The sequence below is a fragment of the Monodelphis domestica genome, chromosome 6 (assembly GCF_027887165.1).
Source record: "Monodelphis domestica isolate mMonDom1 chromosome 6, mMonDom1.pri, whole genome shotgun sequence".
NCBI lineage: Eukaryota > Metazoa > Chordata > Mammalia > Didelphimorphia > Didelphidae > Monodelphis > Monodelphis domestica.
The window spans coordinates 91,219,549-91,245,856 of NC_077232.1; the positions used below are offsets into that span (position 1 = coordinate 91,219,549).

Below are 26,308 nucleotides of genomic sequence, written 5' to 3' on the forward strand. Positions count from 1 at the left end.
CATGGTGGCCCCTCTGTTTGATTGCTGTAAAAATGGAGATTTGAACCCCGGACTTCAATCCCCAGAAGTCCTTGCTCTGGTTCCAAAGGTGCCCTCTAATCTCACTGAGATCCCCACCTGGGCAAGATCAAAATTTCTATTTAAACTGGCTGTAAAGCCTACTGAGGTCTCTCTCCCTCTCAGCTTCCTCTTCTAGGGACACGCATCTCCCAAGATGTAGTGAGTGAGATTGAATGGGCCTTTCGGCCCTCCTAGCCACATGCTTTCTTATTTTGTAATTTTCTTTATTTCTTAATCTTTAATAAACCTCATAAAAATATAATACTTTTAGCAGAGAAACTAAAATTTTAATCATAACATTGCTCAACCCCATTGTCCAAGCAACTTTCCTGATGTATCACTATGGTAAAGCCAATGCTACTCTACTCCAAATTAGTCAGTTATTCAATGGCCAATAAATAAAGTAGAAACTCCTCTGATTTAAGACATTAATAGCCTAATAAAAACATGACTTCAATCTTCACTTGGCTGACCTTATCTCTACTACTCCCTTCGAACTAATGTTTGCTTCTTGTTCTTATCCTGTCTTATCTGCCTCTGTTGGTGCCAGCCCTCCTACCTGAAATGGCCTCCTAGCTCCTGTAAAGGGTGAAATTATGGCTGAGACTGAATGTATAATTAATTTAGGTTGCCAAGGATTTTCTTTATAAAAATTCTAATGAAAAACCCCAATAATAAAATACCCAAGTCAGCTGCCAAATTTTATGGTGATTTAATTGATATAGTGGAGATTAAGAAGAAGGGAGAAGGAAAGGGTGAAGTATTTCTACCCCCCACATGGCTGATACAGGGTGGGAAGATTAGAAGATCTAGAAAGTAAGGGTTTGGAGTGTGAAGGAGGAAGGAATCAACCTGAACTCCAAAAGGGGCTCAGCTGAGATGCCTGAACCTGAATCAGGTCAAGGACAAAACTCACTGCCAAAACCCAGACAAATAAGTGCCACTACTCCCAAGATATCGGAACACCTAGCACGCTGCCAGCCAGAGTCGCCGCTCCAGGGAAAGAGGGACAGTAAGTGATGTGCCTTATATGGACGTTTTTACATCACTTTTCTGTGTCTCATCTATACCAATGAGGACTTTTTTCTGCATATATCTGTTGAAGGCCATTCCTTAGATAATTAAATCTTGAGTTTGATGCAGTCCTTCAAAATCTTGTTAAACTAAGAAGGGAAGAGAAATGTAGAATTTCCAAGACCTGATTCTGTTATTCCAAGTATCTCTACTGTTATTGATCAGGAAATATCTAAATCAAATCTTCTAAAGAATGGTCTGATTAGGGTGGAAGTTTTAAAATTCACACTCCCCAAATACTATCTTTGGAAGCCCTAGCTCAGATCCCACTCCTCCCCTGTAGCACAAGTTAGAAAGTTCTCTTTCCACAAATTCTTCATTTTCTTTGCCAAGACATCTCTTGTCATTTATCTCCTCCTCCTTTTTTTATTTATTTATATACATGTCCTGACTCCCACCCCATTAAAATATCAAGTTCTTGAGAGCAGGACCTTTCTTGCATTTGTCACAGTACTCTAGCACCTACCAGTGACTTAGACATAGTGCTTATTGAAATGAACAGATGTAATGTAGAGCCTTATATCCTACCATATAGAAAGGTAGTTTCCATTTATTAAATTAACTTACAGCATGAGTTACATATACAAATAAAACTTTTGTGCAAAATATTTAGGTTTTTTAAATGTGTGTGTGTGTGTGTGTGTGTAAATATATAAAAACACTGAAAATGCAAGTCTTGTTTTAAAAAATGTAAAAATAAAATTTTGGATACACAGTTTTTACCCTGACTCAGAAAAAATGCATGGCAGTTATAAAGTGTTTTCAATATCATGTAAATCTAGTTTATAAACCTTCTGTTTTTTCTAACTCAGGCTATTTATCTGCCAACATATAGGATATGGAAATGAAAAGTGGATCTGTAGTTAGGAAAACTGGGTTGAAAACCCAGGGTCAGGGCATCTAGGTAAAATAGTGGATAGAGTACCAGGCTTGGACTTGGGAGGACCTGGGTTCAAAGTCTGGCCTTAAGATACTTCCTAGCTGTGTGAATCTGGGAACTTCACTTTACTCCCTTTACCTAGCCCTTACTACCCTTTTGTCTTAGAATCAATACTAAGGTATGGGATTAAAAAAAAGAAAGAAAAACTAGGCTATATATAAGCCTGGGTAAGTTCTCATCTCTCTTCAGTTTCCTTTGTAAAATGAGAAGGTTGGATACGATCTCTGAAATCTTTTCCACATCTGACATTTCTGCCCTACTGGACAGATCATTTCTTTTGGGGGAGATGAGGAGGTAAGAAGGGGAAGAATATTTCAGTTTTCCTATTTATAAATGGAATAGAGGACTTATTAGGTCTCCCCCAGATACTATATGCTGTGACTATGATTCTGTGCTTTACCTTAATGATTGAGTCAAAGTTGACTAACTTGCCCTTTCTCTACACCCAAAGGTAGGGAGTTGGTCACGTTTTCTTACAGTGGTTAGAATGGGACAAGGAAAGTGAAAAGTGGTTCAAAAATCTTGTTGTGACCCTAGTCTTACAAGTTCCAAGTTGAATGAGAATTAATGTATGCTACTGATCTAACTCATTTTCGTTTTGTAAAGTCTTCATAGCTAAACCCCAAAGAGTCATGCTAGAAAAAAAAGGTCCTTCAGAGCTCCTGTAAGTTGCAGATGATGGCCGGTTGCTCAGTGGATCATTACAATGATTGTCAAGGGTTGCCATTGAGGAACGAATCATGGAAATGCTATCAGGCTGCAGGGGCTCTTCTACAGTGGATGTAACTACCTCTGGATAAGTATAAGACTGATGAGGTGTTTGCTGCATCTGAGGTTTGGACAGTTTGGCAGCATCTAGACTCAATTTCTCCTGCTCAGTAACTTCATTTTGTTGGATCATGGATCTTAACTTGCAGTAGGAACCTGATGAATTGCTATCAAATTCCATTGAACAATTTTCCACTGGACGAACAGGAAGTTTCACAGATCCTGGCAACATAGTAACAGACATATCTTGGGAAAAGGAATCTGAGCTCTGAGACTTTTCAAGATCAGATGTGTCATCAGCTTGCAGAAATTCATCGTGTGCTGTTGGACTCTCAGCACTAGTCTTACAATGCATTTTTTTGTGTCGACGTAGCACAGCAGATCGAGAGAAGCATTTGTTACAAATTTCACATGTATATGGCTTTTCTCCAGTATGAGTTCGGACATGCCTGCGTAGATCACCTGATTCCCCAAAGCATTTCCCTAAAATTATACAAAAAGAAATTAAAAATTTTTTTAACTTAATAAATTATTATTATTCATTATTTATTTCTGTTATACCACACTGCTGTCTGGAAAATAAATTCTAACAACGAAAATAAAAATAACAGTATCTTTGCTTTTTTAGATATATAAATCTGGGTTACTTATTAGGTCAGTAATATCTTTCTATTTCATCTAAATTATTACAGGAAGTCGCATTTATATAACACCATGTGTTTTCATTTAATCCTCACCATAATTCTGTTATTTCCATATTGTTCTTTTTGTGTAAGTAACCTTATAAAACCCAAACCCCAAAACATAACCCTGTGATATTTAAAATGGTTGAGGTCTTAAACTGTAGTGATTAAAATAGTGGAAGATATAAATTGTGATAGATATAAGACAGGGTGAGTAAATTTGACAGCAGAAATATGTTTCACTACAGTGTCTTGGGTTTAAAATCAAATATAAGGTGGTCACCAGGGAAATATTCCCAATTATACAAATACCCAAGTCAATTGGGTTTTATAGAGATTTTAATTAACTACAATGAGTAATCAAAGAAAGAGAGAGAGAGTAAGAAAGGAATAAGTATGAAGGGCCTCAAAGCCAATATGGCCTAGACCTGAGTCTTAAAAGAGAAATCAGTCAGTTTTTTATAACTCACCATAAGATCTGTCTAAGTAAGGATTTCTAATGACACCAGGCCAGCAGCATCTCAGCTGCTTTCACCAGCTCCCTCCTCCATCTGAATGTTTCAGAATTAGTCTCTTCAGAATGAGTCTCTCCAATCTGAATGTTTCAGAATGACTCTTCTCAAAATGAGCTCCCTCAGAATCAGCTCCAGCTCTTCTCTGAGCTCTTATGCACATACAAAGTAAATGGCTTGTTGTAATCTGGGATGCCTAGAGCAGGGGCAGACATGATAGCCTTTTTTAGATCTGATAGAGCTGACAAGTGTTCAGACTCTAATTTAAGGGGTTCAGGAACCGAATTCCTTGTTAATGCTATAAGGGGTTTAGTAATTTCCCCATAGCAAGGAATCCATTGTCTGCAAAACCCTGTTGCTCCTAAAATTGCTCTCAACTGTTTCTTAGTAGTAGGAGCGCTTAAATTTTGAATATTTTCAATTCATTTTGGAGAAATATAACGAGCACCCACGGTCAAGATGAATCCCAAATATTCTACTTTTGGGAGACACCACTGAACTTTATCCTTCGATATTTTATGTCCTCTTTTGTGCAATTCCAAAAGAAGGTGTTTGCTATCTTCTTGACATGTTTTTGCATCAGTTGAAGCCAAGAGTAGATCATCTACATATTTGATTAATTTACTATTTTTAAATGTTATATTGTCTGTGTCTTGGCTTAAAATTTGCTCAAATAAGCTCTTTCCACATAACCCTGTGGCAGCCGACTCCATGAATATTGTGAGCCCTTCCAGGTAAAAGCAAAAATATGCCTGGAATTCTCATGTATAGGTATGGAAAAGAAAGCTGAACAGACGTCTACTACTGTAAAGTATGTAGCTGTGCTAGGAATAGAGGAAATAATAGTATTTATGTTAGAAACTACAGAGTGTCTCTTTATAACGTGATTATTCACTGCCCTCAGATCCTGTACGAATCTATAGAGGTGCTTGCCATCGGGCCCTCTTTTTGGTTTTTTAACTGGCAGGATGGGCATGTTGTATTCAGATTTGCAAGGGATTATTATTCCCTGTTCTATTAATGAGTTAATAACTGGTGTAATACCCTCAATTGCCTCCTTTGAGAGGGGATACTGAGGGATGGAAGGAGGTGGGATGGGGATATTCCCAAGGCAAGGAGCCCCCACACTCAAGTAGAGTTCTCACCATCTGCTAGGGAATTTTTTTAAAGTAGAAGATTCCCCAATGGGGGAAACCCCTAACATTCATAAGTCTGAGAAATTTTGAGGTTTACAACCCAAATTAAAGGGGGGGAAACCATATGCTTTCATCTGCACTCTGACTCCAACAGTTCTTCTTACTCTGGAGGTAGATAATATTCTTTGTCATAAGTCCCTCAGAATTGTCTGAGATCACTGTATTGCCAATAATAGCTAAGTCTTTAACAGTAGATCATTCCACAATATTGCTGTTACTGTGTACAATGTTTTGCTGGTTCAGCATATTTTACCCTGCATCAGTCCATGAAGGTCTTTCCGGCTCTTTCTGAAATCATCCTGTTCATTGTTCTTTATAGCACAATAGTATTCCATCACCATCATATACCACAATTTGTTCAGCCACTCCCCAATTAATGGACATCCCTTCAACTTCCAAATCTTTGCCACCACAAAAAGAGCAGCTATAAATATTTTTCTACAAGTAGGTCCTTTCTTCTTTTTTTAATATCTCTAGAATACAGACCTAGAGTGATATTATTGGATCAAAGAGTTTGCAGTATTTTACAGCCATAAAATATTTGGGCATTAATTCCAAATTGTCCTTCAGAACAGTTTACAACTCCATCAGCAATGCATTTGTGTCCCATTATGGCTAAATCATATACCCATTTTGACCTCTTAGTATAAGGTATGAAATATTGATTTATATCTAATTTTTGCCATACTGGTTTCCAATTTTCCCAACAGTTTTTGTCAAATAGTGAGCCCATTCCCAAAGCTGGGATCTTTGAGTTAATCAAATGCTAGAACTGAGATTTACCCCTAATCTATTCCATTGCTCCACTATTCTATTTCATAGCCAGTACCAGATCTTTTTTTTTTTTTAAAGAAAAAGTGATCAATGGAAAGATTTAACTTTTTGAAAACAGTTGGTTTGCCAGTAATAACTCATATTCATATAGTAAAGTTTGTAAAACATTCTTCTCCTGTCAATCACCATGTGATCAAATGTCCTCCCCTTTTATAGATGAGCACATTATGACCTGAGCTGACCCAAACTCCAAGGCTGATGCTCTTTTCACTCTCCCAACTCTTCAGAGTTCTAATAAAGTCTTCTAAAAACTCCAGAGTAAAGGCATTATGTTTAATTTTTTTTTTAAAAAGCAACTTCCCTTTTTACCATTTGGTAACACTTTATCACAGTCTCCCTTTGAATTTTAGTGGATTTCTGTTTAATTTGAACCATTTTATTCATGTGAAGTAAGCAGTTTGGACTAGATGGTCTCTGTAGCTGCACAGTTTCACTACCTATGAAATCTCATTCAGGGGTTCATGAAGATGGGCCATTGAGCCCAGTAGTCTGCCTTGGAGAGCCATTCTAAGAAATGTTTGGTGGGAAGGCATGGCTGCTCATATTATGAACATCATGGACCATGAAAAACAGCCTCCTTGACCCAGTCCAAGGTCACTGCCTGCATTTTCTTCTCAAATTCATCCTTCATACCAATACCAGATTACCTAATTTAAATAAGTCATGGTATACTCTAAACAATAATAATAGTATTTACATTGTGCCTTAAGATTTTGCAAAGTGACTTAAAATATTCTCTTGTGACCTCCCAAACTCCCTAAGAGGTAGGTGCCATCATTATTCTCATTTTACAGATGAGGAAACTGAGGCAAACAGAGACTGTCAGTGGCTTGCCCAGGGTCACAAAGAAAAACAAAATTCTTCAACAATCTTTAATTTCTTACTTATAAAGTTCAAATTCCACAGCCTGTGGATTTAAAGCCCTCCATAATCAGCCCTATGATAATGTCCTAGTTACTATTTTATCTTTCAGACTATAATACATCCCAAGCAAACTGGAATGTAGACTCCAAATGCTCCTCATGCTCATCACTCCAGATGAAGAAACAGTAAAGAGAAGTAAGTCACCCAAGACCAAAAAGCAAGTAAGTGGAAGTTGGGGTATCTCATGCAACAATGCTTTTTCCACTACATAATGCAACCTTCAGTATGTCTAATATGCAGAAAACCTCCTTTATGTGGAGATTTTCTTAAATCTAAACTATCCAAAACAGTAAAGAACATAAACTATGTAAAAAACAAACAAAAAAAAACCTTTTCTGATGGGCTAAAACAGATATTACTAAATTTATGTTCTAAAGCTTGTAAATTTTACATTCAGTATGTATTTACTTTTATTTTAGGTAAGCTTGGATATATAACTTCTCAGCCTATATATGATTAGATATGGCAAATTGGAAAAGAATAGGGTGATATTGCTGGAGGTTGGCATACCAACTGATCAAAGAAGTGGCAGTAAAATTATAAGGCTCTCCCAAGCCATTTACTCTAGGAGTAGTGAAGTTAGCCCATCTCAACAGCATCTGAGATGCCATAGTGTTATAAATCAAGACAGTATCTTGTATTCATAAAGATCCTCAGCTTTCAAGGTAAGATTGCATTTTGTTCGGTATTTTCTGTTTAAGAGGTAGTAGTGTTGTGAGTGGCAAGAAGGTCAGCCTTGGACCAGGAAGATCTGGGTTCAGATCCTATTTTGACATACACTGCCTGTGTGACCCTGGATAAGTCACTTTCTTCCCCATGCCCAAGAGATATTCCTATGGCTTTAAATTATACAGGTATTACAAACCTACATCCAAGGGGAGGTTCTATATCAAGAGTTATTTACGCTGAATGAAATCATTGCCTTGGCTTCCTACTCCAAAACCTGTTTAAGGAGGTTGAAAAGAATCTATTATATATTAGAAAAATTTTCAAATAAAGTAGATAAAATAACCAAGGTTTTGGCATTTAATAGGAGTTTATTTAAGTTGGTTGGAGAATTCCTTTATGTAATACACTTCATTTCTAGAAGGTGTCAAATGACTCATTATATTAGCAATATGAAAAACTATTACTCAATCTCACTGAAAATTCCTAGTGCTCTACAGACCCAGTGGGGGTGCTTGAAAAAAAGGAAATTATCTCAGAAATCATGATTCAGAGGTTCAATCTGTAGCCCTATACTTGATAATCAGAGAGGTAGAATGAGAAGGGAGTCCTAAACAAAGAAAGAATAAAATCATTGGGCAAACACTCTGATTAGGAAATTCTGTTTTTATTTCAAGAAAAAAAAGTCAGCAGTACCTTTACCAAATAGTATGATGCTTTCTTGAAGACACGGTTTGCATGTTTCATTTAATTAACAATTTTAAATTTTGATAATTTTTTGGCATTCTTAAAGAAGGAACCAAGAGCAGAAAGTAGAAGCAAACAGAAGGAATGAGAGGAAGAAGGAAAAGAGAGTAATAAACAGAAGGAAGGAAAGGAATAACAACTGAAAAGCAGCATGGAAGGATGGGGAGAGATAATAGAGCAGGAAAGGAGGACCATGGCTATTGAAATAACATGGCTGGCTATACAATGACAAGTGGACCTAACTTGTACAGGAGATTATACCAAATTAAGTATTATGAGATAGGCTAGATTACTCTGGAAACAAAACAATACAAAAAAAGCCAAAAATGCCATACTTTCCATTTGTACTCAGTATCATCATACCATTGTGTAAATCTGGCTAGTTTCCTACAAAAAGTATTAAGAAAAGCCAAGCTTTTATTGAGAACTTATGTGTTGGGAAGTTATAATAATAGCTAATAGTTATATAGTTTTAAGATCTTCAAAACACATTACATGTGTCATGTGATCTTCACAACAACCTGTAATGAAGATGCTATTATTCCCTTTTTATAGATGAGGAAACTAAAAAAGAGTTAACTAATTTGCTTAGGGTCACAAAGCTAACAAGTATCTGAAGCAAGATTCTAGCTTAGGGCTTCCCAACTCCAGCATGCCACCCACTGTGACACGCAGCTGCCTGTAAGAGGATGGGTACAAGAAATATTTGAAGGATCAGGCAGTTCCTGCCCTCTGGCAGCTCCATCATGAATCTATTACTGAAACAAAAGAATTCTGATGAGGCCAAGACCACCAGTTCATGTACCTTATCTTCCTCTCCAGAGGCAGAACAATCATCTGCAGTGAGTCTTCTTTGGCTCCCATTTCTTCCTTCCTGGGAGGCACACTGATTCTCCTATGCTTAGTTCTGGCTTCCACCCTGTGTCTTTCTTCAGCCCAATAGAACTCCTCCATTCAGGTTGCAACCATTCCCCTCCCCTCTTCTTTCCTAGTTTCCAGAATCTCTGGTCCCAAATTCCTCCTGGTAGGAATCCTGCCTGGGTTAGAGCCACCAGCTTTTGTGAAGAGAGCGAGTTTAAGTGGAGGAAGAAAAAGGCGAATAGCAGCTGCCCAAGTCAAAGACCAGAAGCAGAGAGAGCTTCACAGTATGGTACAGTGTGCTACAGTTAATATAGGGGTTTTGGAGAATGAAGATTTCTTTCAGAATTCTTTGGTCAAATTTGCATAATGTAAATTTACATTAATCGAAAACTGTATGTGCATTTAGAGCAAAATTGAAAACAAATATATACAAACACACATACAAAATGTTTTCTAACCTTTAAGTACTATATAAATGTCTGCTATTATTATTCTGTCAATTAACCTTTTAGGGCCCCAAACAATCTTCTATGACTATAATTTATAGAATAAATGTTTATCTTTGTTGATAGAGGGATTTTCTTTCAGAATGTACCCTAAAACTAGGAAATTTTTTTTGTTCAGTCCCATCTGACTCTCTGTGACCCCACTGACTCTCCATGAAGTTTTCTTTGTCAAGATATTGGAGCAGTTTGCCATTTCCTCCTCTACTGCATCCTGTTAGGTAGAGATTAAGTGACTTGTACAAGGTCACACAGCTAAGATGTGTCTGAGGCTGCATCTGAACACGGGTCTTCCTGACTCCAGGCCCCATTCTCTATCCACTGAGCCCCCAGCTACCTCCAAAACTAGGAAATGACAGGTCTGGTAAAAATAAGATATTAAATTAGTTTGTACAGCAAAAGCTAATGTTCTATAATTGAACTGCTAACCAAATTAAAACAGCTTCAGATCAGTTACTTCTGTACAGTATTGTCTAATATTCGTGGAGAGTTCTCATATACACAATCTCATCTAATCCTTACAATAGTCCAAACAGGGTACTGAGAAAGAGGATGTTTTCATTCTAACTTTCTAAAAGAGAACTGAGAGGGAGAAGACACATGACTTGACCAGCATCACACAACTCATAAGTATATCTCCTGCCTCCTGGTCCAGTAGGTTCAGCCTACTGAAGCATAATGCTGACTTAATTAAGCCCTAAAGAAAGGGCTGTGCAGATATATGATGCCTAGCAAAAGCTGTCATACTTACCGCATGCAGAACAGCTATATGGGCGCTCGCCAGTGTGCCTAATTCTGTGTTTTACCAGCTTGCGTTGCATATTAAAAGATTTCCCACATTCATCACAGGTAAAGACTTTCTCAGCAGTGTGAGTCTTTTTGTGCTCCTTTAAATTGCTGAAGTTACTAAACCCTAAAAAAAGGATGTGACAGCAATGAGCTCAAGATGGACCCTTTGCACTTTAATCAGAAATCTTGGAGAGAGAATAGTAAAAATTTCAGTACTACCTCGACCACAGATGTCACACAAATGTGGCTTTTCTCCTGAGTGAATAACAATGTGACGTTGGACATCACCAGAGGCTGCAAATCTGTAATGGAATATGGAAATTCAATTATGGATGTTTCAACATTACTGTGAATCCTCCTAAGTACATGTCACTGAGGGAGGGGATGAATTGTATTCTTCATCAGAGCATGATCAAGAGATGCACCCATCTTTATCTAAAGTACCTATTCTAAAATGGGCTTTTAAAAAAGAAATGAAGATTTGCTGTAGGAAGGCATTAAAGAAAGTTGTTTGATAAACCTTTCTTATTCTATGGCTGATGATCACTGGTGGTGGTCTTATTTTTATATTCCTTTATACTTTACAAAAAGACTTTAAGAATTTTACAGGTTAAAATATAGCATAAGGTAAGATATTCAGGAATAAAACAGAACAGAGGTCATTAAAAGCAGTTCTTTCCAGGAATCCTAGATGAAAGTCAGAGTACAGTGAAGATGAAATGGTGTGGGACTAAGTTCTAGACTGAACTCTTAGAAATTTTTTTAATCTAATTTTATAGGATATAGAATGAGATATTGTAATGTTTATTATTATATCTACTGGCTTTCCTATTAGGAAAAATGAAAACAAAACAAAAAAAGATTTAAAAAATACCAAAAAACCCTCACTGGGCCAGTCACTTCACTTTCTGGGGGGACCTTAATTCCTTTTTTAAAAAGAATTTTTCAGTAGGACATGGTACGTATACAAAGATCGACCATGTACTAGGGCATAGAAATGTTACAAACAAATGCAAAAAAGCATAAATAATAAATGCAACTTTTTCAGATCATAACACAATAAAATGTAATTAACAAGGGTCCATAGAAAGGCAATGTAAAATTAATTGGAAACTAAATAATCTAAATGTTCAAAATTGGTGGGTCAAAGAAGAAATCATAGAAACAAAAACAGACTTCATTAAAGAGAACAATGAGGAGACGACATATCAAAACCTATGGGATACAGCCAAAGCAGTACTCAGGGGAAAATTTATATTGCTGCGTGCTTATAGCAACAAAATAGAGGTAAGAGATCAATGAATTGTGCTTGAAACTTAAAAAATTAGAAAAAGAACAAATTTAAAAATCCCCAGATAAAAACTAAATTGGAAATCCTAAAAATTAAAAGAGAAATTAATAAAATTGAAAGTAAAACAACTATTAAACTAAAGACTAGGAGATGGTACTTTGAAAAAACAAATAAAATAGATAAAGTACTGGTTAATCTAATTTTAAAAAGAAAGAAGAATCAAATTAACAATATCAAAAATGAAAAGAGTGATCTCACCTCATAAGAGATGAAGAGGAAATACAGGTAATTATTAAGAACCATTTTAATATGATAATCTAGGTGAAATGGGTGAATATTTTAAAGAATATAAATTGCCTAGATTAACAAAAGAGGAAATAGGATACTTAATAATCCCATCTCAGAAAAAGAAAATGAAATCAATGAACTTCCTAAGAAAAAATCGCCACAGCCAGATGGGAGTCACAAGTGAATTCTATCAAACATTTAAAGAACAACTAATCCCAATATTATACAAACTATTTGACAAAATAAGCAAAGAAGCAGTCTTAAATTCTTTTTCTGAAAAAATATGGTTATTTATTCCAAAGCCAGGCAGACCAAAAACAGAGGAAAAAAAAAAACTATAGTGTGAACTTGGAAACTACTCCACCATAATTTAGACATACTTTAGGGGAAGATAAAGTTGTAAACTCCTGATTGAACAATGAAGGTACTTAACTCATATATTATAGTGAAGCTAGAACCTTAAGCTAGGTCTATTTTTAGATTTAATACAAAAAAGGTGTTAAGTATCTATAAAGGTTAAATTAATCACAAAAAGGTCAAGTAACAAAGAGGTGTGAAATACCTCAAAAGATATAATCTAACCAGAGAAGGTGAGAACTAAAGAGTGGTGAGAACTAAGAATGGGCAGTCCTGGAAAAAAAAGCATCTATTGTGATTGATAAATGTGAAAATTTAGGGGAGGTGACATAAGAGAAAATTTCTTTAAAAGGAGTGGTAAAAAGGCAGTTCAGGTAATTCAGTTTGGAGTAGAATTGGATTCTGAACTCAGTTCAGAAGATTGAGTTCAGTGGAGGACTGGAACCCAGCTTGGAGACGGTCTTGTGGTGAGTGATAAGACTGATTCCCTTACCCTTAGGCTCAGGGAGGCCACTTTGGCCAAGGCCTTTAACTAATTTAAATTAATTCATTCTCTCTCTCTCTCTCTCTCTCTCTCTCTCTCTCTCTCTCTCTCTCTCTCTCTCTCTCCCTTAATTCCTTCTCTCTATATTAATTAAAATCTCCATAATTCCCAGCTTCCTAGCTGACTTGGGTATTTTATTATCTGGGAATTTTCCCTGACGACCAGTCATTTAGATTTAAGTAAAAACACTAAAATTATCCTTTTAACAGACCAATCTCCTTAATGAACATAGATGCAAAAATCTTAAATAAAATACTAGCAAAAAGACTATAGCAAATTATCACAAGGATTATTCACTATGACCAGGTGGGATTTATACTAGGAATTCAAGGATGGTTTAATATTAGGAAAACCATCCACATAATTGACCATATCCATAATCAAACCAACAGAAATCACATGATTATCTCAATAGATGTAGAAAAAGCCTTTGACAAAATACAACATCCATTCCTATTGAAAACACTAGAAAGCATAGGAATAGCTGGACCTTTCCTCAAAATAAGAAAAAGTTACATTTAAAACCATCAGCAAGTATCATCAGCAATGGGGACAAGTTAAAAGCCTCCCCAATAAGAGCAGGAGTGAAGCAAGGATGCCAATTATCACCTCTATTATTTAATATTGTACTAGAAACACTAGCAACAGCAATTGGAGAAAAAAAAGAAATTGAAGAAATTAAAATAGGCAACAAGGAAACTAAACTATAAATCTTTGCAGAGGATATGATGGCATACTTAAAGAATCCCAGAAAATCAACTAAAAGGCTAGTGGAAATAATTAACAATTTTAGCAAAGTTGCTGGGTATAAGATAAACCCACATAAATCATCAGCATTTCTATATATATCTAACACAACTCAGCAGCAGGAGTTAGAAAGAGAAACCCCATTTAAAATCACTCTAGACAATATAAAATATTTAGGAATCTATCTACTAAGACAAACACAGGAATTCTACAGACACAACCATAAAACACTTTTCACACAATTAAAACTAGATCTAAATAATTGGAAAAAACATTAATTACTTAATTGGTAGGAAGAGCTAATATAATAATAATATTAGATAATCCTACCCAAATTAATCTACTTATTCAGTGCCATACCTATCAAACTACCAAAAACCTTTTGGATAGAATTAGAAAAAATTATAGCAAAGTTCATCTGGAAGAACAAAAGGTCAAGAATATCAAGGGAAATAATTAAAAAAAATTTGAAGGATGGGGGCCTAGCAGTACCAGATCTTAAACTGTACTATAAAGCAGTGGTCATCAAAACAATAAGGTAATGGCTAAAAGACAGAAGAGGGATCAAATGGAATATAGTAGGGGTAAATGACCTCAGCAAGCTAGTGTTTGATAAACCCAAAGATCTCAGCTTTTGGGACAAGAACTCATTATTTGACAAAAACTGCTAGGAAAATTGGAAAACAGCATGGGAAAAATTCGGTTTAGATCAACATCTTACACCCTATAACAAGATAAATTCAAAATGGGTAAATGGTTTAAATATAAAGAGTGAAATTATGAATAAATTAGGTCAAGATAAATTCAAAATGGGTAAATGGCTTAAATATAAAGAGTGAAATTATGAATAAATTAGGTCAACATAGAATAGTATACCTGTCAGATCTGTGGGAAAGGAAGAAATTTAAGACCAATTAAGAAATAGAGAACATTACAAAATGTAATATGAATGGCTTTGGTTATATAAAAAAAAGTTTTTGTACAAACAAAACCAACCCAACCAAAATTAGAAGGAAAGCAACAAACTGAGAAAATATTTTTATAACAAAACTCTCTGACAAAGGTTTAATTTCCCAAATATATAAGGAACTAAGTCAAATTTACAAAAACAAACAAAAAAAAAAACTCCAAGCCATTCTCCAATCAACAAATGGTCAAGAGACATGAATAGGTAGTTTTCACATGAAGAAATCAAAATTATCAATAAGCACATGAAAAAAGTGTTCTAAATCCCTCCTGATTAGAGAAATGCAAATTAAAACAACACTGAGGCACGACCTCACATCTAGCAGACTGGCCAATATGGCAGCAAAGGAAAGGGACAAATGTTGGAGGGGATGTAGCAAAATTGGGACACTAATACACTACTGGAGGAGTTGTGAATTGGTCCAACCATTATGGAGGGAAATTTGAAATTATGCCCAAAGGGCTTTAAAAGAATGATCCAGCTATACCACTGCTGGGTTTATACCCCAAAGAGATAAGGAAAAAGACTTGTACAAAAATATTTATAGCCGCGCTCTTTGTGGCGGCAAAAAATTGGAAAATGAGGGTGTGTCCGTAGATTGAGGAAATGGCTGAACAAATTGTGATAGCTGATGGTGATGGAATATTATTGTGCTTAAAGGAATGATGAACTAGAGGAATTCCATGTGAACTAGAAAGACCTCCAAGAATTGATGCAGAGATAAAAGAGCAGAACCAGGAAAACATTGTACACAGAGACTGATATATTATGGTACAATCAAATGTAATAGACTTTTCTGCTAGCAGTAATGCAATGATCCAGGACAATCTAGAGGAACTTATGAGAAATAACGCTATCCACATCCAGAGAAAGAACTGTGGGAGAAGAAACACAGAAGAAAAACAAATGATTGATCAAGCAGTTCCATAGGGATATAATTAGGGTTTTGATTTATATTAAAAGATCACTCTACTGCAAATATGAATAACATGGAAATAGGTGTATAACTCGGTGGAATTGCTTTTCATCTCCAGGAGGGGTGAAGGAAGGGGCTGGGGGAGAAGAATTATGAATCTACCTGCCCCTGGGCCTTATTTCCTACCCTTTATAATGAGACATTTAGATTACATCCTATGAGTCTAGGAATAAATTATTACAACTGGGGCCTGAATTTGGAAGAGCTAAGACAAAAAAAATGAAATTTGTTAGGTTGTACTACTTTTGGTGTCCTAATATAAGAATATATGCAAATTTAATTAAATGCAAGAGTTGCATAATGACCTCTTATAAGTAGGACTTATACTGATTCTTACAGTAGGACTTTACTGTGAATAATACCTATGCCTATATAGCTTTATCAGAGAAACAAATGCATTGTTTATAAGGATGATTCTTATGTCAACCCTCTAAAAAGGAAGGTAACATTTTTTAACATTGATCTTATGGAACTTATCCCTCCCTACCAAACTCTTTCATCTAACATCATATTTTAAGGAAACAGGCACACAATAAGGAAGTGTCTAAGGCCAGATCTGAACCGAGGTCCTCCTGCCTCCAGATATAGTGCTCTATCCACTGAGCCACTTAGCTGACACCAATATATTGGTTTTCAAGGGAATACAATCTATGCTTTAAGGGTATATTTTTATATATGCAATGGAATAAACTTAGTACTAACCTTTTACCACAGATTTCACAGATGTAGGGTTTTTCACCAGAATGACGACGTAAATGTGTCTGTAGATTGCCTGCCTGCAAAAAAAAATAACACAAAAGTTTTTAGAAAGACTCCATGAATTCAGAAAGACACTTACAATTGACAATGTAAAAAAAAAATAAATAAAAATGCCAACCTCCAGTTTCTAATCTAAATTCAAGTCTAAAGACAGAGACTGAGAGAGGCCTTCACTGCAATGACCAAAAAAGTAACTTATTAACTTGCTAAACTAGTGGTATAAGTTAGATTCCTGATACCTGGTCAAAATCTTGCAAAGTGACCCCTTGCTTGACCCCTATTCACTTAAATATTATGCATGGCACATTTACAAACACACACACCCTGCAGTCAAGGGGCTTAAAAATCTAACATGAGCAAAAAACCATAAATAAATATGAAATGAGAGGCAGTATGAAGTGCAAAGGAGAGGCTCAGGTAAAGTTTTATCAAAATCTGAGAAAGGAGGGAAAGTCTACTGAAGAGGTTGAAACTAAGTTGGGCCCTGAAAGAAGGAAGACACTTCAAACAGATGAAGATTTTGGGGGGTTTAGGGAGGTATGGGAAGGAAGGGGTCCATTCCAGGATTGGGTGATGGTATGAACAAAGGATTAAGATGGGGAAAGGCAGGGCAAGAAAAGAGAATAGAATCTAGTTTGGCAAGAGCCTGGAATACACATAAGGATGATAAGGTGGAAAGGGTAGGTAAAGTCCTACCATGGGCCTCTTTGAATGGTAGAATTAGGAATTCATACATTCAACAGCAATGAGGAACCAATGGACAATTCTGAGTAGTAGTGACTTGACCACTCCTGGTACATTACATGAGCATCACTGTGAAGGAGGAATTAGAGAAGAGACAGGGTAGAAACAGGAAGACCGATTCGGAAGCTATTATAATGATCTAGGAGAGAAGAGATAAGAGCTTATTATAGGGGCAATTTCAGTAATTTCATAAATAAATTAAAAATATAGAGTAAGATATAACAACATCTGACCATTAATTGAATATATGTTCTGAGAGAGACAGAGGAATAATGGATGAATGAGCAAATTTTGGATATTTACAGTTTGAAGTGTGAGCTAGAAATTGATTTCCACTTTGGGTTAAGAGTAATAAACCTCTATTTCCCTGAGGCACAAACACAGGGGTGGGGGGAAAAGAACGGAGATAAATACCTTCATCCAAGTACATCTGGAATACTGTGCTTAGTTCTGAATATATATTTTAGAAAGGGCATAACTGGGATGATAAAGGTAAATGATGTCATATCATCTTTGATAAAAAAGAACTAGAGATGTTTAACCTGAAAGGGAGAACTTTAGGGAGACTTGTGATCTGAAGGGTTGTATTGTGGAAGCCATGGAAGAGAAATTAAACAGATAGGCCCAACAGATAGAATATTTAAGGAGGCAAATTTCAACCCAACATTACTGAACTTTACTAACAATGAAAGGCGTTCCAAAATGGAACGAGCAGTGGAAGTGTCTGAGCATATACTGGATAACCAATTGTCAGGTATGTTGTAAAAGGTGAACAGGGATTAGATAAGATGACTCTTGGGTCTCTTCCATCTGAGACTATGTAGTTCTAGATTCCTGAATTATAATTTCAATTTTTTTTCTTTAATAGGATATTTTGCAAAAGTAGCTAATTTTTCTTCTTAAACCCCTTACCTTCTTAGTATCAGTTTTAAGACAGAAGAGTGGCAAAGGCAATTGGGGTTAAGTGGCTGTCCAGGGTCAAACAACTAGGAAGTGTCTGAGGCTAGATGTGAAATCAGATCCATTTGACTCCAAGTCTGGTTCTCTATCCACTCCACTCTGCTACCTAGTTGTCCCAATAATTTAATTCTAATAAAATATTTCCTTAAGGAGAGCATTCAGTTCTTCTGGATAGGAACTTTAAACTTTTATACTACAAAATGGTAATTAATCAGCCTTGAAGCCATTTATATTTGTTCCCCAAATTGGAAAATTTTACAAAGTGCAACTTAAGTTAGTGAAGATAATGCTCATATTAAAAAAATCAATATTAGTGTTTTGCATGATAATATACATATAACCAGAAAAAAAGGAACCTCTCTTCCCAAAAGAAATAAAAATTAAAAAATCATTTGAAAACTGCAAAAAAATACAGTAAAGGAAAAGATTGCAATGGTCTGAAGAAGAATAAAATTACATAATACCAAAAAATACCTCTTTTTAGCTTTTAATCACCATTTTAATGACTCCAAAAATAAATCTTATTTTGGCAGACCAAATAATCTAAATAATTTAGCAAAAAAAAATCCTTGAGATGCACAATCTTTCCAATTTAATATCTTAACTATTATTTTGTTGCTGAGAAATGAACCAGAAAACAGAATCCATAGATATTGTTATTAGAGCTGATTCACAATTAAGTAAATAGCATAACAATAGCCAATAGAAAAGACTTTCTGTTTTTAGCTGTAATATGCTCATTAAAGATACACATACAATTTATGATCACACATGAGCAAAAAAGTCTAAATTTAATCTGAGTGGATATGCAGGCACAAATTTTTAAAAAAAATGTTTAAAAAGCATGCTATTTATAAAAGAACTTCATAAAATACTGAGGATTATTTTTGGGGGAGAGGGGATCTGGAACTCTGATTCCACTGGTATGGGAAATTCTTAATGTGGAAACTTCCTCCATCAGTACAGACTAGCAAGCTGTCACTGGCTTAATAGTTAAAGGGATGCCTGGAAGTGTTAAGTTATTGGTCCATCATTACACAACCAGGGAACAAATATTTTGCGAAAAAATCCAGCTGGCCTACATAGAAGGAACAGTATTAGAAGGAATTTTTACAGATATCAACACTGTGTGGAAACAGAACACTTACTGATTTTCTATTATTAAGAGGATGTGACATTACATTCTAAAGACCAGTCTCTTTTGTTTTAAATTTAAGAAACATCAAGCAATTGCAACAATATGTAAAATGCAACCTGGTCAACTGTTATTTTATATTACCCTACATTTTGAAAGTCAAAAATTATAATATAAAATTATAAAATCCGCTATGGTTTTATTGAATCTTTTGTTATTAATTCTTTTTAATAAATTCTATAACAATTTTTAAGAGCCACATTTCATTTAAAATTGCAACATGGTAACTAACATCAGAAAGGCTTAATTTTTCTTAGTGGTTTAATACTGGAGATACATTATGAATTTTGCTTAACTTCTGAAAATTGTCCCTATAGATACATCATGTCATTATATATACTAATTTCATTATTACATTATTTCCTTAAATTTTATACTCGAGTGCTCCAAGGTTCTGTAATTTCATTAGTATAGATACTCTCTCCACTGATATAGATCACAAACCCTCCTAGGACTTCAGTCTTCAAAAGACAAGGTAGCTAAAAACACCACAACCCTGTAGCCAACCTGGTATCATATCTGGTAATTGTACCAATTTGGTAAATGCACCTGTGCTGTTCTCAAAAACAACAGAGTGACAGTATATTATTGGACCTGTCATGAAAACCTTTCTAGTTTAGGAGGCCTCTTTCAGGACTTGTGTTTTGGTCCTGGAATTTCAGAGAAACCACTGTCACTTCCATGCCACACTGAGGCATCAGACCACAACTTTGGGAAGGGGATAACTAGATTACTGCTCATGTTATCTAAAAAAGATGCATCATGCTCTATGAAAAGTCCAATTCTATTCAATAAATGTATTAAGTGCCTATACTATGTGAGGAGAACTACTAACTGTCAGCAATAAAGGAATTCTAAAGCTTTTTAAATAAATATCAATTAAAAAAATATTACATTTATTACATTTTGTTCAGTAAATTTTGTAGCATAAAAGGAATAACACTTAAATAACATATATATGTGTATGCATGTATATACATATATATATATATATATATATATATATATATATATAATCTCTGATGGAAATACATTAAATACCATGGTATTTAAACAAAAGGTCCACATCCTGGGCATTCTCTTAATAGGTACTAAATTATGAGTTTAGTCAAAATAAAAAGCACATGACCTTAAAAAGTTAGAAGGGATTTTGGAGGTGAATTCATAGCCAATGCAAGAATATTTTCCATAATGCTCTTGACAAGGAATCATCTAGCCTCTATCAGAAAAATTACAGTGATGGGGACTAACACATTAATACACTCTGATCCCTGTAGGACATTTCTAGGAAGGAGAAAATTCTTCCTAATCTCATGCCAAAATAAAGCCTGCCTTCCTACAATTTCCTCTCAGTGGTGCTGGTTTTGCTCTCTAAAACAAAAGGCAAACAATTCTCTTTTAAAGATGGCAGCTCTGCAAATACTTAAAGAAAGTCTTCATTAGTCCTCCCTTTTCCAGGATAAATATAAGCAATTATTTTATCTTTTCTTTATCTTTTTCTTTATCAGTTCATTATCACTTATTATTCTGACATACTCCCATTTGCCAATGTCCCTCTCAAAATATAGTTTATTATTCAGTCATTTTAAAATTCTTTATGACCCCTTTTATAGTTTTCCTGGCAAAGATACTGGAGTTGTTTTGCCATTTCCTTCTCCAACTCATTTTACAGATGAAGAAATTGAGGCAAACAGGGTAAAATGACTCACCCAGGGTCATACAGCTAATAAGTATCTGAGGTCAGATTTGAACTCGAGAAGATAAGCCTTCCTGACACCAGGTCTAGTGCTCTATCCACCAAACCACCTAACTGCCTATAAAATATGGCATACATAACTACTATATAGCAGACATGCTCTAGCCATAGTGAAATGGAATTATTATTAATGCTTATGACATAAGCATTAATGCCAGAGAGAGCAGAACAGGTACAATGAGTTGAAGCCACAGTAAGGGGCACATTTTTCAATATAGGGAAAAGTGTTTCAGTAATAAGCACTATCTCAAAATAAAATGGACTGCCTCAATAGGTAATGAGTTCTCTATCACTAAAGGATTAAGGATTTCATGTAGAAATTGAATGACTACTTGTTATGAGTGTTATAGTAACACCTGTCCTAGATTAACTCATGGTTCTATGATGCTAAAGACTGTGTTGGCTGCATCATAAAATATGTATATGGCTAACTAAACCCCCCAGGTTTTTAAGTAAAACAAATTTAGAATTTTAAGATAAATCCTGAAAAAAAAAACAACAATTTGGTTCTTACCTATAAAGCCATTTTTCTACCTTTAAATCTTGTGGAAAACTAATGTGGAATTGGGATATTTTTTTTTAAGCCCCTTACTTTCCATCTTGATACTGTGTATTGGTTCTAAGGCAGAAGAATGTTAAGGGCTAGGCAATGGGGGTTATGTGACCGGGTCACACAGCTAAGGTTATCTGAGATCAGATTTGAACCCAAGTCCTCCCACCTGGCTCTCAATCTAATGAGCCACCTAGCTGCCCCCAAATTGGGATATTATTGAAAAATAATTTTCCCTCTTGCATTCACTTTTGGGGTCAGGACAAATTGGTTTACTTTAAAGCTGAGGCAAACAGTTTCTTCCCCCAGAATATGAAACTAGGTTGGGATCTCCCTCCTTTAGTTAAGATCTTTGTTAGTAATAACAGGATTAAGGGCTAGTCAAGGAGACTCTCATACAGATGAGGTAATGAAGTTAGCAGGCTCTAGGCCACCATTTTGAATAGCCACATAGCAGGTCTCTTGGCATCCTTAGGATACTCTTCTTGTTATGGAGTCCAAGTGCCTATTTCTAATCAGAGATGTATAGGGGATGGACTGATGTCAGAAAGGATATAATTTGGGTAATCGGACAGGAGGTAGAGTTCTTTTTCTCACCCAGCGTAGAACGTTAGTTCCTTATAATTATGCCACTCTTTTGAACCTCACTTTTTTTGCTCCACTTGAGTTCTTGGATATCTATCTGTCTGGACTTTAGAGGAAGTTCACTAACTAGTTAGAAATCTTGAGCAGTATTTTAATAAATTAATATTTTAAAATAAAAAATACAACCTCTAGAGAATTTCATTTGTTACAATCTAACAATATAGCCGGAATCCATTGTAGGTCACAGCTACCAAAGCAAATATTCATGTTAATCCCAAGGGAGTTATTATGTTCATAAAGTTTTACTTTAGTCCATAGAAGACTATCTGGTTACGGTCTTAAGAAATTGATGATGAATACATTTATTAAATATCTCTTACATGCACAGTACTTTGTGATAAAATTAATAACTACCCATAAGGATTATATAATTTTGCTATTAAAACAAAGCAGATACATAGATAATAAATGTAACTAAAAAAAAAAGTGGTCTTCAGAAGCACAAAGAAAAGATAGGGGAGGTAGATTAGTAAAGTATCTGATATTCTTAGGTATGAAGGCCAAGAAGGTTATTCTTGGAGGGCTTCATGGAGTTGAAAAGGGAAAAGGATCTAAAGGAATGGGAGGGGATGACTTGGTAGAGAAGTGTTAAAGAACATTTCATGAAAGGAATTCTTGAGAAATGTCTCTGGGTGTTGGGGAGAGGTTAAGTAGATTTCAGTACCTGAGCTGGCTTTTGAAGAAGTAACAACAATATCAATTCACATTTCTATTCTAGTTAACACTGTATAGTGTACTTTCTTCTACAGTTAATTAGCACAGGATATTTTTATGCTCATTTCATAGATGAGGAAAGAGAAATGTAAAGAAACTCGTTCAACATCACACAGTAAGTGGCATTATGTCTTCTGACTCCCAAGTTCTAGTGTTTTTCTTTTCAGGATCCTATGCTGCCTGCTACCCATGAAACAAAATTTAGATGGGAAGAACTGTGAGGACTGCATTTCAGGCAGAGGGAATGGTATGACTGGGAGGCAGAAGTGTCAAGATAAGCAAAGGAAGTTGCCTGGTGTGTTTGAGAAAGTGAGGCTTCCATAGGTAAGTAGTGGGAAATGATTTGGTTGGTTGAATCACTAACTCAACACACATTGTGCTAAGTGCTACGGGGAATACCAAGACCAAATTAAATAACTTAAATAAAATTTTTATACTCTGGAAAAGATTGGAATTAGGATTTTTTTTAAGCTCTTTACTTTCTGTCTTGATACTATGTATTGGTTTTAAGGCAGAAGAATGGTAAGGGCTAGGCAATGGGGGTTATATGACTTGTCCAGGGTCACACAGCAAGGACTGTGTGGTTGGGTCATAAAAGGACTACAAAGAAATATGATCTCAGAAGAGGGAGAGGGCTTACTTCAAGCTGGAAGGAGCTGAGAAAATTCCATTGAAAAGGTAGCATTTGAGCTGAGATTTTCAGGTTAAATATGATACAAAAAGATGGAGCTGAAGAAACTGGCACTATAGGCACAATCAATCTCAGGTTATGACACACGGATTCTATTTGGTAAGTAAAGAGAGCTCCCTAATGAGTTTTGTGGAGGAAAGTAACTCAGAAAGAAGGAAGACTGTCCCCACACCTGGGATGTGTTTCCTTATGAACGCTGCCTCTTGGAACCCTTTCCTTAAGGTCATCTCTCAGGGATCATTTCCGATACCAAGCATTTCCTGATTCCTGAGCTGTAAGTGGTTTTTCCTTCAACAAATTACATTTACTTATCTATATACATGCTGTATCTCCCCCCAGTAGAATGTATGTTTCTTGAGGAGGAATTTAATTTTTGTGTTTGTATCCTCAGCATCTACACAGTAAGAACCTCTAACACTAAGCACTAAAAATGTTTTGCTGAAATTAACTGAAGAGAGATTGGAGGGAAAAAGGCTAACAGGAGACTATTTCAGTAATACAGGAATAGGGTAACAAGGGCTTAAACCTGCACTAATAGATCAAGAATCTGCGACTTGTTCTATTCAAGAACTCATTCCACTAAAATGTCCTGCAACCTTTCTATAACTTAGTAGGTATCTTCAAGAGCTCCCCGAGGACTAGATGTGTTATCTTCTGACTCCAAGGACATTCTATCCATTACACCATATTTCCAAACAGTAAATGGCCTTACTTTTCTCTGCACACATTTTCTTCCTCCAATAGGCCATAAGGCCCATAAGAGAAAAGACTATTCCTCGTTGGTCTTTGCATTTCCTCTAGTGCCTAATGCACTTTACAAGGCAGATAGTTAATTCAACAAGTCTTAGGACCCCAAATTTGGAGCTGGAAGGGAACTTAGAGGTTATTTTAAGAACAAGATAAATGAGGCCAAGAGAGGTTAAGAGACTTACCTGAGGTCACACAGGTAGTAACAGTCAGGATGTGAACCTAAGTCTTCCAATTATAAATCCAGTAATCTTGTGACTAGACTTCATTACCTCTGTATCAAATGGAAGTGGAGGGGAGGGGACCAGGGAGTGAGGTGGTAAATGAGGTTTTGCTTCAAAACTGAGAGAATAGATTGGTGGGATGAAATTTTTGGAGGGAGAATAATGAGAAGGGTGCTTGTTGGGTTTGATATAATATCAGGACAACTAGATGAAAATGTCCAGCAGACAGGTGAAAATGAGGCTGGGAACTAAGGAAAGCAATCAGCATTTCATATCTAAAACATCATAGACACTGGCCCCTTTTCCACATCTTTGTTATTTCATACCCAAGTCATTTCAGTGGCATACTGATGGTTTTCCCTCCCACCACCCCATCAGGCATGTGGTCATCAGACTTGTCTTCCCCAAGTTCTGCTTTGGTCACCTAAATGCTCAGCAAAGTTTTCATTGTTCATTTAAAATTCCTCAGCCTGGCCCCAGCTTCTCTTTCCAGTTTTATATCTACACTACTCTCTTATTGTTTAGACTAAACAAATATTTTCATTCCCTAAACTAGCCTTGTACTATGTTGCCCCCACACCTTTGTTCAAGTCTTCTAAGCCACCTAGAATGCCAGCTTTTATAATATGCCTCAATCTTCATCTTTTAAAATCTTGCTCTCTCCTTCATGGTCCAATTCAAATCTTTCTATGATTACTTTGGCTGAATGAGATCTTTCTCCCCTGAACTCCTGTAGCAATATTTTATACCATCTGTATGACACTTATCCCACACAGTCTTATATTAGTTACTTGTACGCTTTTATCTCTAACTAAATCATACGTTTCTTTAGGGCAAGAGCTTTAGGGCATTACTGTTAATACTCACAGCTCACAAGAAAGTCCCTTGTACAAACCAGGAGATCCCCAAGTATAGCTTGAATGAAAGTGAGATGTGGAAATCAGAAGAAATGAGAAATTAACAAAGGAGAGAGACTTGATAAATGCTTTGAAGAGAGAGATGAAAATCCAACTGGATTTAAGTTCAAAGGCCCATGTACAAATCTTGGCTCTATCACTTACTACCTTTGTGATCTAGGCAGGACATTTAACCTGTGTCTTGGCTTCTTTGTGTTCTAGATTAAACTTTCAACGTTCCTTCTAACTCTTGTTGATCACACAATCCATATTTAGAAGACAGGAGAAAGAAGAACTGATAAAGGAGCCAGAAAAAGAGAAACTGGGAGAGAAGAGTATTAAGAAATCTAAGAAGAAAGGAGGTGATTTAATTGTCAAATACCAGGGAGATATGAAGGAATATATATCTGATCCTTTATAGTCAGGACAATCTACTCTTTTGAATATTCTTCAACAAGCATACAAAAGTGCTTAGAGCATAGCTGGTATTTAATAAATGTTTATTAATTTGTTCCAAAAGAAGGTCACTGGCTGGAAATCAATTGAAGCCAGGAGAAGTTTTCATTTGAGCTGAGAGGCAATCACAGTTTGCATTCTTTCAAGGAAATTGATATTAATGAAGTGGTGGTATCCGAAATAAATGGTTCTGGCTCTTAGAGGGGGAGAAAAAATTATTGTTGCCGTAATGGCTGCCCGTGGT

General features: G+C 35.8%; 1 protein-coding gene across 1 annotated transcript in view; it reads right to left on the minus strand.

Moving 5' to 3' along the window:
* Positions 1–1,644: 1,644 nt before the first annotated feature.
* ZBTB49 (zinc finger and BTB domain containing 49) overlaps positions 1,645–26,308 on the minus strand; it is a 42,961-nt gene continuing 18,297 nt past the window's right edge. The window contains exons 5-8 of the mRNA XM_003341452.4: positions 16,430–16,503; positions 10,777–10,859; positions 10,520–10,681; positions 1,645–3,325 (exon numbers count right to left, since the gene is read on the minus strand). Of these exons, the coding sequence (XP_003341500.1) occupies positions 2,649–3,325; positions 10,520–10,681; positions 10,777–10,859; positions 16,430–16,503 (996 nt within the window). The 3' untranslated portion in view covers positions 1,645–2,648. The remainder of the gene's footprint in view (positions 3,326–10,519; positions 10,682–10,776; positions 10,860–16,429; positions 16,504–26,308) is intronic.